At 46.3% G+C, this 14,198-nt stretch overlaps 1 protein-coding gene across 6 annotated transcripts in view; it reads right to left on the bottom strand.

Annotated features, from left to right (window-relative positions):
• CROT (Carnitine O-octanoyltransferase) overlaps positions 1-14,198 on the bottom strand; it is a 150,765-nt gene that overhangs the window by 52,215 nt on the left and 84,352 nt on the right. For 5 of the 6 annotated variants that reach the window (XM_065431235.1, XM_065431236.1, XM_065431234.1 and 2 more), the window contains one exon: positions 4,541-4,665. In XM_065431235.1, coding sequence (XP_065287307.1) covers positions 4,541-4,665 — 125 coding nt within the window. Of the gene's footprint in view, positions 1-4,540; positions 4,689-6,276; positions 6,318-14,198 lie in introns of those variants that run through there. The other variant, XM_065431240.1, reaches the window with a different exon arrangement.

Genomic DNA, 14,198 nt, shown 5'->3' on the forward strand with positions numbered 1-14,198 from the left:
GCATGCACCAGAGCTTAAACGAAAAATTTCAATGACTCGCCCTCTAGTGCCACACCGAGCATCTGCCCAGGGTCTGCTGTCAACATCGAAATCACCTATGATTCTGCAGGGTTCAGGAAGCTGATCTGCTATGCATTTGAAATTATTTAATTGTTGATTACGTGGCAAGTATACCGAGCAGATGGTAACTAACTTGTTGAATAAGATCACTTTTGCTGCAGCTACCTCAAGAGGCGTCTAAAGTACAAAAAGCGACGTGCTACACACTTATCAACTCTGATGGCTACACTAACAGATGAGGCATTAGCATCGTCACAATCTTTTAGAGAAATGGTGTCTTCTTCAAGTGCGCCTCTTGAACACACAGCACCTTTGGATTATATTTATGGAGGAGTTCTCTGATATGGTCTGGTAATGGAAAAGTCCTAACATTTCACTGTAGTATTTATGTTTGCATAATAAGAGACATGCTAATGCTGTGCATCAAAGAAATGAAAATGAGCTCACAGGGCCTTTTCAAGGCACCATGACACAATGCTTGTCTTTTTTGGAACGGTTGATAGAATTACGCAGCTCCTGAGGCACTGGCTGCGCTGTCTGACTGGCTGTTATGTCCATCGCTTCTTCCGAGATGCTGAACATGTGCTCTTGTGAGTGGTGTGTCAGACGAGAAGGCCTCGTCTCAGAGAATGAGGTACTTGAGGCCACCAGTCCGGAGACCAAAAGCACCTTTTTCTGGGACGGTGGAGCAGCGCTGGCTGCAGCCACCGAGGGGGTGGTTGGCACCACTGCTGGCTCCCTGTGTGCAAGCCAGGCTGCTGCCAAGGGCCGTTGTTAAAATTGTGGGGTTTAACGTGCCAAAATTACAATCTGATTATCAGGCACACCGTAGTGAACTCCAGATATTTGGACCACCTGGGGTTCTTTAATGTGCACCTAAATCTAAGCACCACAGCTGTTTTTGCATTTCGCCCCCATGGAAATGCGGTTGCCGTGGCTGGGATTCGATCCCACAAACGGCCAAGGCCATTGTGACACTGCCCCCTAACGCACCACTTCGACAAAGCTTTTTTTTGGCAGGTATGATACCCGCCTGCATGCCTCCTTGAATGATATGCTTTCCTTCACTTTGACTGTTACAATTTCTTTTGTTTTTCCATGACAGACAGGACCGCGAGTATGCGGCATGCAACCCATCACAGTTCAGACAGCGGAAAGAGTTTTCACAGTTTTGAGAGGACTGTTCCTAAGCGCCGAATCTCAGCATCACAGAGGGTTTGGTAGGTGCGGTCTGGCTCGGATCTTGACAAACCCGGCCTCGACTGTCTCAGGCAGCACACTTGAGCTGAAGATGACAATAAAGCGCTTTGTCTGGATTTCCTTCCAATCATGCCTCATCTTAATTCGTTCCACATGGATCACAATTTGCTTGTTCCAGCCTTCCCAAAGTTCCGCCTTGGTCAGCTCCATCAGATCGCCAGTGGAAATAACGCCGTGGATGGTGCTCATATCGTAAAATTCTGAGCAAGCCCCTACCACTGCAAGCGCTCTCTCACTTTTTTCACCCTGTTCACCACGTCATGCATTTTCACAAAACCTACAGTGTTTTTTGTCAACTTTTTACGAAATTGCAAATTAAATTACATAAAATGGGATAATACAGTAAGAAGGAAATTTATTTTGCAGTTTTTTTCCTGCAGCACAAATAGCACAAGGATGCAGAAGAGAAAACAGACACACACAGGTGCTAACTTCCAAGAACAACTTATTTCCGGGATGGATGCCACTTTTATACCCTCACTTTTTTCTCTCACTTCTTTTTTAAAAGCGCGTGTCTACTGACAAGGTAACAGAGCAAATGAATGAGGTAACAGAGCAACTCACTTGCAGACTAGGCAGAAACTTATGTTTAAAGCATGCGCAGGAATTAAAACGTTCTTTGATAGTGATGGATGATTGGCTAACACCAGCATTGTCAAAGTCTTCAATGTGAACACTTTCAATGATGAATGAGTTAATTTGTATTTCCTTCTCCCTATAGCAACTGTATCTGCAAATCGCGGAACACATCTGCACTTATGATAACAAAGTGCAAGGAAGCCATCCGACGAAGGCTTGTTAACTTTATTGGAGTGCTACCTAAGCCTATCATTGATGCATCTGCTGGCTTGTCCTATATAAATTGTCCCATCTGCTGGCTTGTCCCATTAATGCATCTGCCATTTTGTCTGATATAACTCTTTCCATAGGGCCGTGGAATACGGTAAATATCACAAGTCCTACAGTTAATGTACCCTTTTCTGTGCTGCTTTTTGTGCACATGCTTTGTTTTGCTGTATGGTCTTCTTTTTGCGCACAACCTAATAAGCTTGTTCAGAGCTACATGAACTTGATTAACCTCAACCTTGGAGGGTACATTAACTGTAGGACTTGTGTTATTTACAGTATTCCACTGCCCTGTGGAAAGAGTTATATCACAAAAAATGGCAGATGCATTAATGATAGGCTTAGGGAGCGCTCCAATAAAGTTAAAAAGCCTTCGCCGGATGGCTTTCTTGTCATAATTGCAGATGCCTTCCACTATTAGAAGATACAGTTGTTACCGGGAAAAGTAAACACGAATTAACTCACCTCACCATTGAAAAGTGCTAGCATTGAAGAGATCGGCAATGCTTGTCTTAGCCAATCGTCCATGTAACTATCAACGAAGGAGTTGGAATTCCTGAACATGTGTTAAAAATAATAGGTATTGCCTAGTCTGCAAGTGAGTTGTACTATCCTTTGTTCTGTTACCTTGTCAATAGACACGTGTGCTTATTAAAAACAAGCGAGGGTATAATAGCGGCATTCGTCCCAGAAATAAATTGTTGTTGGAAGTTAATGCCTCTGTGTGTGTTTTATCTTCTACGTCCTTGTGCCATTTGCGCTACAGGAAGAAACTGGAATATTTTACACCAACAAGCCCACATATCTACTTACGGAAATTTATTGTTTATCTGCACTTCTGCTGAGGCCCAATAGTTCATCATAGCCAAGGTATCTGCATAGCCACAGCCTTCATCAGTCACCATTTTGGTCAAACCTGCGAAATATCAAACTTGCGAAGCGAATGATCAAGCCAGGCAAGCCTGCAATTGCTGACAGACGGTATAAGCTTAGCTCAATTGCTGTCAGATCCAAGGCCAACAGCCCTTGAATTTTGCTCCGCGATTGAGCAAGACCCTCGCCACAAACTTTCATGGATTATCTTTTACCATGGGGGGGGGGAGTGGAAGGCTTGCTCAGAATTGTACGGTAGTTCAGTATGGGCTCACAGTAACTGGAATGTCCCCAAAAGAAACAAAGTTCTGTAGCTTTTCATATTGCTTCTTGTTATGAAGTTCCAAACGAAGGCTACCACTAACTAGGAAGGAAGGAAGGAATGAGTGGAGAAGGAAAGGCAGGGAGGTTAACCAGTTTAGCTCAACCAGTTTGTTACCCTACACATGGGAGCGGGATGGGGAGATGAAAGATGGCGAGGAGAGAGAGAGACAGCACATAGCACAATACACACATCGTCACTTACAGTCCGTCACTCTTGCGTGGTACGTGACATCACTGTCACAGCTGTTTGCCTAAGCCCGTCTCTTTTAAAAACTGAAGTAGTCCCTACGTCGCTTTCAGCTGCAACTAACTAGCTTTGTAGCATTGTAACCTGGGCCTATAGAATCATCTAAACATTTTGCAAGAAAGGCGAGATGACTCTCATGCTCTTTTCTGGTTTTGCATCACAAAGTTTTCTCATTGGTGGCCAGGAAATTGAAACAGTTTGGTGTGCCCTCATTTCTTAGGGTGATCAGGGAGTTTCAGAAAATAACTATAAGGAATCTTCCGTTTTCGGCAGCAATGCCAGCCACCCACCAATGGAGCCGAACAAGGGGACGCCGCAAAATGTACAAAACAGGTCATGCAAATGCCAGCTGTGCGTTACTGCTATAATCAAATATGGTATACCCAAGGTTGGCTACTCACACAAGGTTAACCCTCGCTTCCTGGAAAATCAGAAGTAAAAGGAAGAGTGGAGAATATAGGAGAGATTGGAAGTGAGAGAAATATGAAGATTGGACATGAGGATAAGAAAACGCAAATACTGATTTCCCCCGGGTGGGTCAGTGCAGGGGGGCCATCTAAGTGAAGCGGAGGTCAAATGGGTGTGTTGCCTCTGCTGGGGGGCCTTAATGGCCCAAGCACTCCCAAGGATCCCTTTTCCCCAAACACAACTAAGCCAAGCACGGTTAGACATGAGAGGGTCCAACTCTCATGTGCTCGGGTACGTGGTGTCGCAACAAACCAGATGCCTGTTGACGCAGATGCCCCTGTGGGGCCTGGAGGAGAGGACACAGTGAGAACCTGTTCTACTAAAGTATCACAGGCAGTGGAGGGGACAAGGCATTCTTAAAAAAGAGAGAGAAGAAATGTCATGGCAAAAGACGTTGATAGTGAGTCCAATTATTGCCAGTGACATTTTGACAAGCAGCATACTTGTCAGGAGGCGACTCACCCAGTTTCTGGAGTGCTGTGCCCTTTGCAGGAGCCGCTGGTGGAGCTTGGCACCGATGCCATTCTCGAAGTCGGTGGCGATGCCCTCGGTGAGCACATACTCCTCGTCTGACACAACAACACGAACTGCGAAAAAGAGAAACAAAATGCTGAAACATAGAGAGATGTATTCTACTACAGAGATGAAAAAAAGAAACTTATATGTGGCTTCCCAGTGCCTTCTAACACCATCTCAATCAATATGCTGTTTGTGAAGGTGAGAGTTAAAACAAAAGATGGCAGACAGTTACTGTGCCACGCTCTGTCCCACAAGTACCGCTGAAGAAAGCGCTCCTCTGCTGGTACTCGCTATATATACGTATATATATACACGATCTAGGTTTCAGCGCATGCAATCCAACATTCTGGACCAATGGTTCTATTAAAAACTACAGGGTGCAACTTCACCTGTCCGAGAGATCCATTCCATCTTAAATGTGATCCCTGTTGAGATATAGTCTCTTTTTGGTATGCCTGAGAGCTTTCTTTATAAATAAAAGCCTGACAAGCTTCTTTTTTCTGTTCCTGCAATTCGCATTACATGTTATTTATGTTGTTACTCCATTTCATTTACATCACAATTTGCTTTAGCCCTATGTGGACATTTCCCGGGGCCTGGTTGGGATTGCTTAGTTTGCACTCAGATTATGTTTGCTCACCTTTGCATTTAATAGTTAAATATGGCAAGTAGGATACACATTTTCTTTTATTTCTTTTTTGTGTTCTTGTTTTGCTTTTCCTCTTGGTGCTGTCCAGTTAACATGCCAGTCGACGATCAATGATAAAGGCTGCATTGCATGTGCGGGAGAAAAAAATGGTGCGAGGAAAAAATAAATTCAGTAAAAAAAAATGAATTCCGTCGCTTGAATTCTGATGCATATTGCCGAAAGCGATCGTTGCGGAATACGTCACCTGATGATCCTGGTCTTGGTTGTGATCAATTGCTGAAACTTTCTTTTTTCCAACCAGAATCTTGATTTTGACCTACTGCTGCACATGCAGGTTACGTTTGTGCCATTTATTGCCCTGCTCCACCCTCTAACCTATATGTAATGTCCTAAGGGGCCTTAAATAAAAAAAATCATGCGAGTATGTGGGGAAAGTGTTTGGTAAGTGTAGTTTTCATGAGCCAGCAGAACAAAACGGCACACCACGATGAGAAACGCGCATCGGATTTCAGCGACGAACACGTCCCGAAACTGCCATCATCAAGAATGGTGTACTTTGTAAAGCAAACGTCAGTTTTATTCAAGGGCGATATTCTCGAGCGAGAACTATCGCTGATGCTACCACCATAGATATGCTACCACCTTCGCGAGATTTCACGTGACTCAGTACCGGACGCGCTGTCGAAGTAGACAGCCGAAAACGTTCCTGGGACTTCACGAAGATAGCGAGCACAACGCCAGAAACGCTGTCGCGTCTGGCGCCGAGTCACGAATAAACCTCGCGAAAGCGATCATATTCCCGATAGCGACCGCTTCTACTTAAAGCCCCTCTACCCATATGCTATACCTTCGAAGGTACAGGGGCTTCTACTCGGCGAGACAACCGACGGCAACCCACCAAATTGCGGAAATGTATGTGCAGACAGCTTCGCTTTAAAAGAAAACACACACACACTTTGCGCTAAGCATATTGCGCGGTTACGAACAGACGGCAATCGGAGCTCGTGATGAGCCGGATACAATACCATACCTTCCTGAAGAGCCGAGCAAGTGCATCCGTGACAAAGCCGAACACAGTTTCAGCAGTGTCGATAAGGGAGTCACGCCTCGGCTCATGCGAAGGCGAATAACTCCTCGCCAGTGCTGGCTGTAACCAGACGGAATAGCTTTACGTCATACCGACCCCCAGCCAGCCAACCGAGACACCGGGAAAGAAAACGCACAACGGAACTGTGCGCAGTGGTGCCGATCCGTATCGAGTCACGTGGCCACTGGCTGTGACAGTGGCGACGGCACATATTTCGCTTTCAACGCGGCTTCGCTCCGCGGGTTGTGGCACCTCTTCGCCAGGTGCAGCCGACCATTGCGATATATACGCATACACTGCAAGTGCCCTTCCCCGCTAGCTGTTTATATAGACAAAGATGGCTGATTGTTTCCTGGCCTCCGCCCTGCCAAAAATTGCCCGCCAAATGCGGCGGCTAAGAAAAAGACCAACAAAAGAAGTTTGCAACGCTCCAAAGTAACCACAACGTCTCGACTTCCATCGTGAACTTTTCGTGTTGTTTATGAAATAGCTTTCAGCAAGAAAAAGGGAGATAGAGAGGCAGAGATAAAATGGCTTGTGCGATGACTATACAAATACCGGGCGTTTCCTGTTTCCGTAGTTAAATGTAGGCACGAACACTAATTATTACAACGCAAAACGCACTTATTCCTTAACCAAATCGAGTCACCTTTTTCTCAAACGCCCTCTTTTCAACAAAAACCTTATCCTCACTTTTTTCTGGGCTCTTGATATCCTAACGCAGCAGATTGCCATATACGTGGCTCCAATCGGCCAATAGCTGAGATCAAGCATAAATAGTGTTTGCATCAGTGCGCTTCTTCCTACACTCTAAAACAATATTACACCCTTTGGGTTGTATCTTGCCACACAACAATAAACGTCGTTTCTTGTCCGCATTTCCTTTCTTTAACGCTGCGAGCCCGGTACTTCCTATAGTAACGAACGGCATCCGCGTTATCAGCATGACATATCATTCCCGACAGGAAAGTAGCGGGCGCGGCGTTTTCAAGAAAGGAAACGCAAGCAAGGCAGACGACGATTATTGTTGTGTGGCAGATATACACCCCAAAGGGTGTACCTTTGTCTAGGAATGTACAGTTACTGTGTATATTTATTGACGCAGTTTAATAAACAGGCTGAAGTAAGCGAAAATCTGGTTTAAACTTTCGATAGTAATAACGAGCTTCCGGAAGAAGCAGGCTATCGTTTGCTCGTGCTCGATGCGGCCGCATACGCAGGAATTTGTTCACTCTGGGGCTGAACCTTATAACGGTTCGGAAAACGAAATGTTAACTTTGCCGCTTACGTCACTAAATGAGCCACTCCCAAGTAGGAGGTAGAAGGGGAGGTCGCGCCCTCTGAAGTGTACGTTATCATACGACGAGCTAATCGAGGGACTGCAGAAGCTTTCTGCTTGCTAATTAAATTAAATATAAATTAAAAATTATATAGAAAGCTCTAAAGTATAAACGTGCGGTGCCGGGCGTTTACGCCATACCTAAAGTAATTTATTAATATAATTATTTTTCATTCTCGGCCGACAGGCTGTATCGAAAACGTAATTGAGTTGGCAGAGCGCTGCGCTATGTCGTTTGCTGTATACGAGGAGCTTGCACGAGGCATGCACCAAGAATGTACTGCCAGACCTTCCTAAGTAGCCAACGCGACAAAACCGTGAACTGGTTCTTAGGGCCACCTTTACTGGCTGAATCAATTTTCCTTCTTTTTTCGCCCTTCGTCATCGGCTCGGACATGACTCGCTCGAGGCCGCGCTGCCGCTATCGCTGCGATCTGCCGCGTCGTGTCGCGTAATAGAAGCAATGGAGCTTGAAATCGAACATTATACGGGCCCTGCATTGCGTGCGTGAAGTTAAATCGAAGAGAGTGGTGCTGACGATGCATGTTGTGCCGAGAAATTGAGGACGAAGGTGCGGCACTCCCGAACTAGATAGAGCAAGACGGGCAGCCAAATAAGAGATCTCCACAATATCTTCTCATCCTGACTGTACAGTTTTATCATCCGAACGAAGGAAGCGTTGGACCAGCCTAGGCTGAACCCTTATGATTGCTGAATGGCGATCTGCGAGTTATTCACGCTGGCTACAGCACTGGGAATATGATCTCACCATACAAATATCTCCTTGGCATTATACGTCACGGAAAAGCTGACCCATGCCTTCTACCGGCCAACACTAATTGCGAGAGCAACTTCTTAAACAGTGTCGGCAGCAGAGATCTAGGCCATTCCGATGAACGCTTCTCTTCCGACCGACCTCCGAGAGCTGCGAGCCGGTGGTGGTGAACCGCAGCGCGCAATTCGTTCCTCAGCGTGGAATGACCACTGGTACGCTTGCACCCGAGTCTCCTGCAGTTACGACGATTAAACGACATTCTCAGTTACGACACTCTTAAAACGGTGCAACCGTTTTAAGAGTGTTCCTTTCTTGAAAACGCCACGCCCGCTACTTTCCTGTCGGGAATGCTATGTCATGCTGATAACGCGCATGCCGTTCGTTACTGGGAAGTACCGGGCTCGCAGCTTTAAAGAAGGGAAACGCCGACAAGACAGATGACGATTATTGTGTGGCAAAAGGGTGTAATTTCGCTTAAGAGTGTATTTAGATGGTCCTTGCACTATACTTGCGTGTACCTGCGGTCTGCTAGGTGGCGTAGATACCGCGGTCGCCGCGGGGTGCCGCGACGAGTCCGTTGGCTGAGCGCACTGCGGCTCGCCGACGACAATCGCGTTTGGTTCTTTACGTTTGGCGCTTCCAAGGCGCTAAAATTGGAAGTAGTGGTTAAACACCCAAAATCATATTTGAACTGCGCGTCACGGTGGCGTTCAGTAGGCGGAGCTTTGGGGGCGCGGCTCGCTCCGCCGTAGCCTTCGCAGTGCAAGGCATTAAAGAAGGAGCGGAAGCACCACGAACGGGGTGTTAGATGGTCAATGGTGAACGCATTGAAGTACTTTTCGTGACAATTCGATGAGCAAAACGAGAACAAGGTAAAAGCGGGAGCCAACGTTTCGACAAGTGGACTTTTCTTTTTCAAGAGACAAGCCCAGCTGTCGAAGTGTTGGCTACCGCTCTTACCCTGTTCTCGTTTTGCTCACCGTCTTGGATTTCCATCTCCCGCCTTCGCCGTGTTTTGTGACAAGGTATTTCTGAAGTAGCCTATTTTAACTTCTAATGCGTTCTCGACTAAATAAAATGTGGTTCAGGACCCCTTTATTATATGCTAAAGAGAAAAACATTTTAAGCTATTAGGTAATCAACCTGTCACAATTCTCTCCCCCCCTCTAAAAAAAAGACATTCTCTTCGCGAGCAGTTAGGCTCGTAAGCCACAAAAGACGCAAAAACGATATAACTGTGGCCACTCCGCCTTGAATTTCCCGCACCAAAATCGTCGTGGCGTCATGGATATCGACAGCGTCTGCTTGGGACTATAGTCAATGGAACGCTGAAACGATTCTGACGATCTTGTACAAACGTACTGAGTCGCTAGGTTAGGTCCTTTTGATCATAAAGTGACATATTGAAACGATAAGCGCAAAGCGGGTAACTTATTATAACATAGACAAATGTCAATCGCTACCAATCCGTGCGGCACCGCTTTCAAGTTTTCAGCCGCACCATCACCCCATACTAGCGGGCGCACGTGACGTCACGCGGGCGAGCTATCGGATTGGCTGCCAGTGTTGCAGCATCGATAATTTTTCCTACTTAATAGTGAACAAATGTTCGTAATAGTTGGAGTGCTGGTTAATTTGTTTCTATTAAACAAAGAGTAACAGAAAGAAAATATACACAACAAGTTATCACTCCACTCCACATCAGGGACACAGCAAGTGTCGTCTGCTTGTGTAGCAACCTGTTCTGTGTGAGCTACGCGGTCAGTGTTGGTCGTGTTGGTCTCGAGCTTTCTTTCCGCGAGGACCATGGATCTCCCTTATTGCGTTGTGGGCAGCAAATGTAGCAATAGGCGACATATCAATCTGCGACAACGTGTCGCATCGCAAAGCAACGGGTGAGCGAAGTGGCTGCAGTGCATCGGGCTGCCGATCAGCGTCAGGAGCTACGTGTTTGCCACCATCAATTCACGCCGGAGGATTACTACCACAGTAGATAGTTTTAGCTTGTCCGGTATTACGGTAAACGCAGGCGGACTAGGTGTTTCGCCGGACGGGCGAGGCATAAACGTGAGCGGCTTGCAGGATGCGGCCACCTAGTGATGCAGAGAAGACAAACACAGATCTAATATATAGGAGTAACAAAGTGTATTCTCTTTTGCTGCTGGTGCAAGTTTTCAGCAGCAGCGTAATCGTGAACACGTCTCTTTTAATCGTTTAAATTGTTTTACACTTGGTTGTAGGGATATTAGTTCTGTGTTTGGCTAGCTGAGCTCTACGCCATCAGGTGGCTGCACCGTGCAGACCGCTCGAAGGTTCCTAGATGAAACAAGTTTTAGACCGCTCACGTTTGCGCCTCCGCCCATCCGTCAAAACGCCCAGATCGCCTGCATTTGCAAGATACGCTCGGCGCCGCGACAGAATGCTCGCAACGCACGCTGCGTGGATAGCTCTCGCTGGGAATCGACGGACAGGCAGCAAGCGGAGAAATTGGAGGCTTTGCGCGCTCGCTCCAACACATCTGAAGTAGGCGACACAATGTCACATCATGACGTAGAGCCAGTGAAGTCGGAGCTTAGCCCCGACCATTCGGCGAACGAGTTGAGAAAAAGCATGGCTAGGGAGGAGGGTGTTATAATCGTCCGTATATCTCTTAATATGAGACCCTTCACTCAAATTGTGGCGCGAATGTTTTACTCTAGCTGCACCCTACGCGTCTACAAAATTTGTCCCAATTAACTCTTTCCGGGACTTTTGAATTTCTTATTGGTTAAGACGGGTATATTGTATTTTAAGCCAGACTTAGCAAAATACAAGAACGTGTACTGAGCCACAATTAGGCCAACATACGAATAGAGAACATTAAAATCCGTGATGACACAATGATATACTAGCGCCGTTGTGTAGGCGCGAAAGTTTAAAAGAAAAGGAAATCGAACTTTGGCCTTCATTTTATCTTTCAGTAATCAACCCACTACCACGAAAAAAAATCCAACGGCACTTAGGTGTCCCTACGTGGATGAATGCGAAAGCATTGCGGCGTTTGTGCGATGACGCCTCGGCCTCATTCGCGTACTTGCGTGAACGTACAAAGGAGCCGGGCGCAGCTATTGAGTCAAAGTCGAAGGTTCGTTCATCGGAGCGAACGACAGAACTCGCCCAAATCACCGCACCGACTGGCAGCGCCGCGACGCGCGGCGCTATATATAGACCGGCCACACAGTTGCCGCTTCCTGGCAACTACAGCTTACGCAACAGTGATCTTTACCGGGAAACGCTTGCGACGAACGCTATGCGCGAAGGCGAGCTTTGTGGTTTTTTTTTTCTTTTCCCCGCACTGCCGGCGCCACCACTGGATGGATGGATGGATGTTATGAGCGTCCCCTCTGAAACGGGGCGGTGGGTTGCGCCATCAAGCTCTAGCTACTATACTGCCTAATATCGTACCTAGGTTAAACAATGGAAAAAAAAGAACACTATGAACTACCACGCCCAAATTCTCTAATCCCCTATTGCGAACTGTGTTTTTGTACGTCTCCGCGTCTTTTGTCGTTTCCCTACTTTTCTTCCACCATTCCTCCAATCGCCTCTTACTAATGTCTATTGCGGACATGTTTGCTTTACCACTGCTCCCGCTGAACCCAAGGGCTCCAAGGAGGCAAGTGGTGCCTAAATCGACCGCTGGGTAGACGTCTTCACATTCTAATAAAACATGCTCCGTCGTTTCCCTAGCTTTACCGCAGCAAGCACACGCTTCTTCTTCCTTCTTATATCTCGCTTTATAGGTGCGTGTTTTAAGGCATCCCATCTCGCTTCGAAAAGTAATGAGCTTCCCTTTGAGTTATCATAAATGGGTTCTTTCCTGCTTTAGTTTTTTTCCTCTGAAGTATAGTTACTCATGGCAGGTTTCTTTTCCATAGCCGCCACCCATGAGATTAATTCAGCCTCTCTGACTTTCCGCTTGATCTTCTTTGTTGCTGTGTTGCCCACCCTACAGGCCGCATATTTGCTGGTAGGCTTCCTAGTTCTTTTCCTCCACTGTGAATCAATGTTTTTCCTGTACAGATATCTGAACACTCTCCCAGCCCATTTACTTTCTTCCATATTCTTCAGCCGTTCTTTATACTCAATTTTACTGCGAGCTTCCCTCACTTCAGAACTAGTCCAGCCCATATCACCCTGCACAGCTTCATTTGTAGTCTTCCCGTGAGCGCCCAATGCGAGGCGACCCACTGACCTTTGGTTCCCGTCGAGTCCCGAGTGTGCCCCTGATTTAAAGCAAACAACCGCATTTCCAAATGTAAGTCCTGGAACCATTACACCTTTCCACATACCTCGGAGGACCTCGTACCTATTGTATCCCCATAGCGCTCTGTGCTTCATTATGGCTGCATTTCTCTTCCCCATTACTGTTATGTTTTTTTCCTGTGTTTCCATATATCCATTGCCTTCGTTTATCCATATACCAAGGTATTTATATTCTGTAACCCTAGGTATTTCTTGGCCCTGTATCTCCACTGTCTGTTCACTGTTTTCTTAGAATACCATAACACCTGATTTTCTAACACTAAATTTCAAACCTAAATTGTTGCCTTCCTGTCCACAGATATTAGCCAGACGTTGCAAATCACTTTGCTTGTTAGCTAGCAACACAATGTTGTCCGCACAAAATAAACCTGGAAGTTGCTGCTCTATTACTGTGCCCGCCTGTTTTATGAGAGATTAAACCCGATATTACTTCCTCCTAGCGCCCTCTCCATCCTCACCATGTACATCATAAGCAGCAGCGGGGATAAAGGGCACCCCTGCCTCAGTCCCTTGTTGATATGAACTTTGTCCTCGGTCCTCATCCCTTCCCATTCAACACAAACGGTATTTTCTAGGTAAATCTCTCTCAAAAGCTGTAGACAATCGTTACCTAAGCCTTCCCCTTCCAGAATATCCCACAATATGTTGCGGTCTACGTTGTCGTAGGCTCCTGTAATGTCTAAAATGGCCACATACAACGGTCTGCTTTCTGCTTTTGATATTTCAACACACTGAGTAAGAACAAACAAGTTATCATCAAAACGCCTACGTATTCTGAAGCCATTCTGAAGCTCTCCCAAAATGCCATTATTCTCTGCCCATGCTTGAAGGTTTAATTTGATTGCCTGCATTGCTAGCCTGTATATTACCGACGTAATGGTCAACGGTCTAGACGAGTGAATTTTGTCTTTCTCCCCCTTACCTTTATAAATTAAATTCATTCTACTTTGTAGCCAACTGTCTGGTATTCGCCTACCTTTTAAAGTTTTTTCCACTGCTTTCACCAGAGCTCCCTTACTTTTTGGTCCTAGTTCATTTATCAGCCTAACGGGAACCTCGTCTAGCCCTGTGCCTGTGCGCTTAGGAAGTTTCTCTTCCGCTTTCTTCCAGTTTAAATTTGTCAGCACCAGCCCCTATTCCACTTGGGTCTCTTTCATGCTCTTTTTTTTCTTCAAATACAACCTAGTCTTTGCTCACCGCTAGCGCGGAGGTGAGCGCCATCTAATGGTGCTCACAGGAACCCAGCGGTCCACGCCTCCCGTTGATTGGCTGTGACCACGTGACTTTGCAGCACCTCCGGCCACGCCGCAGGATTCTCCGCTTCACGAACCATATCATGCTTTCGCATTAATAACGAAAATATAGCGTATTGAATGAGTACTCCATAGGTCTAAATTGATGCAGTGTACCTCTTTAAGGCGTTCCTTGAGCTATACACCGAAACGG

The sequence above is a fragment of the Dermacentor albipictus genome, chromosome 1, assembly GCF_038994185.2.
Source record: "Dermacentor albipictus isolate Rhodes 1998 colony chromosome 1, USDA_Dalb.pri_finalv2, whole genome shotgun sequence".
Lineage (NCBI taxonomy): Eukaryota > Metazoa > Arthropoda > Arachnida > Ixodida > Ixodidae > Dermacentor > Dermacentor albipictus.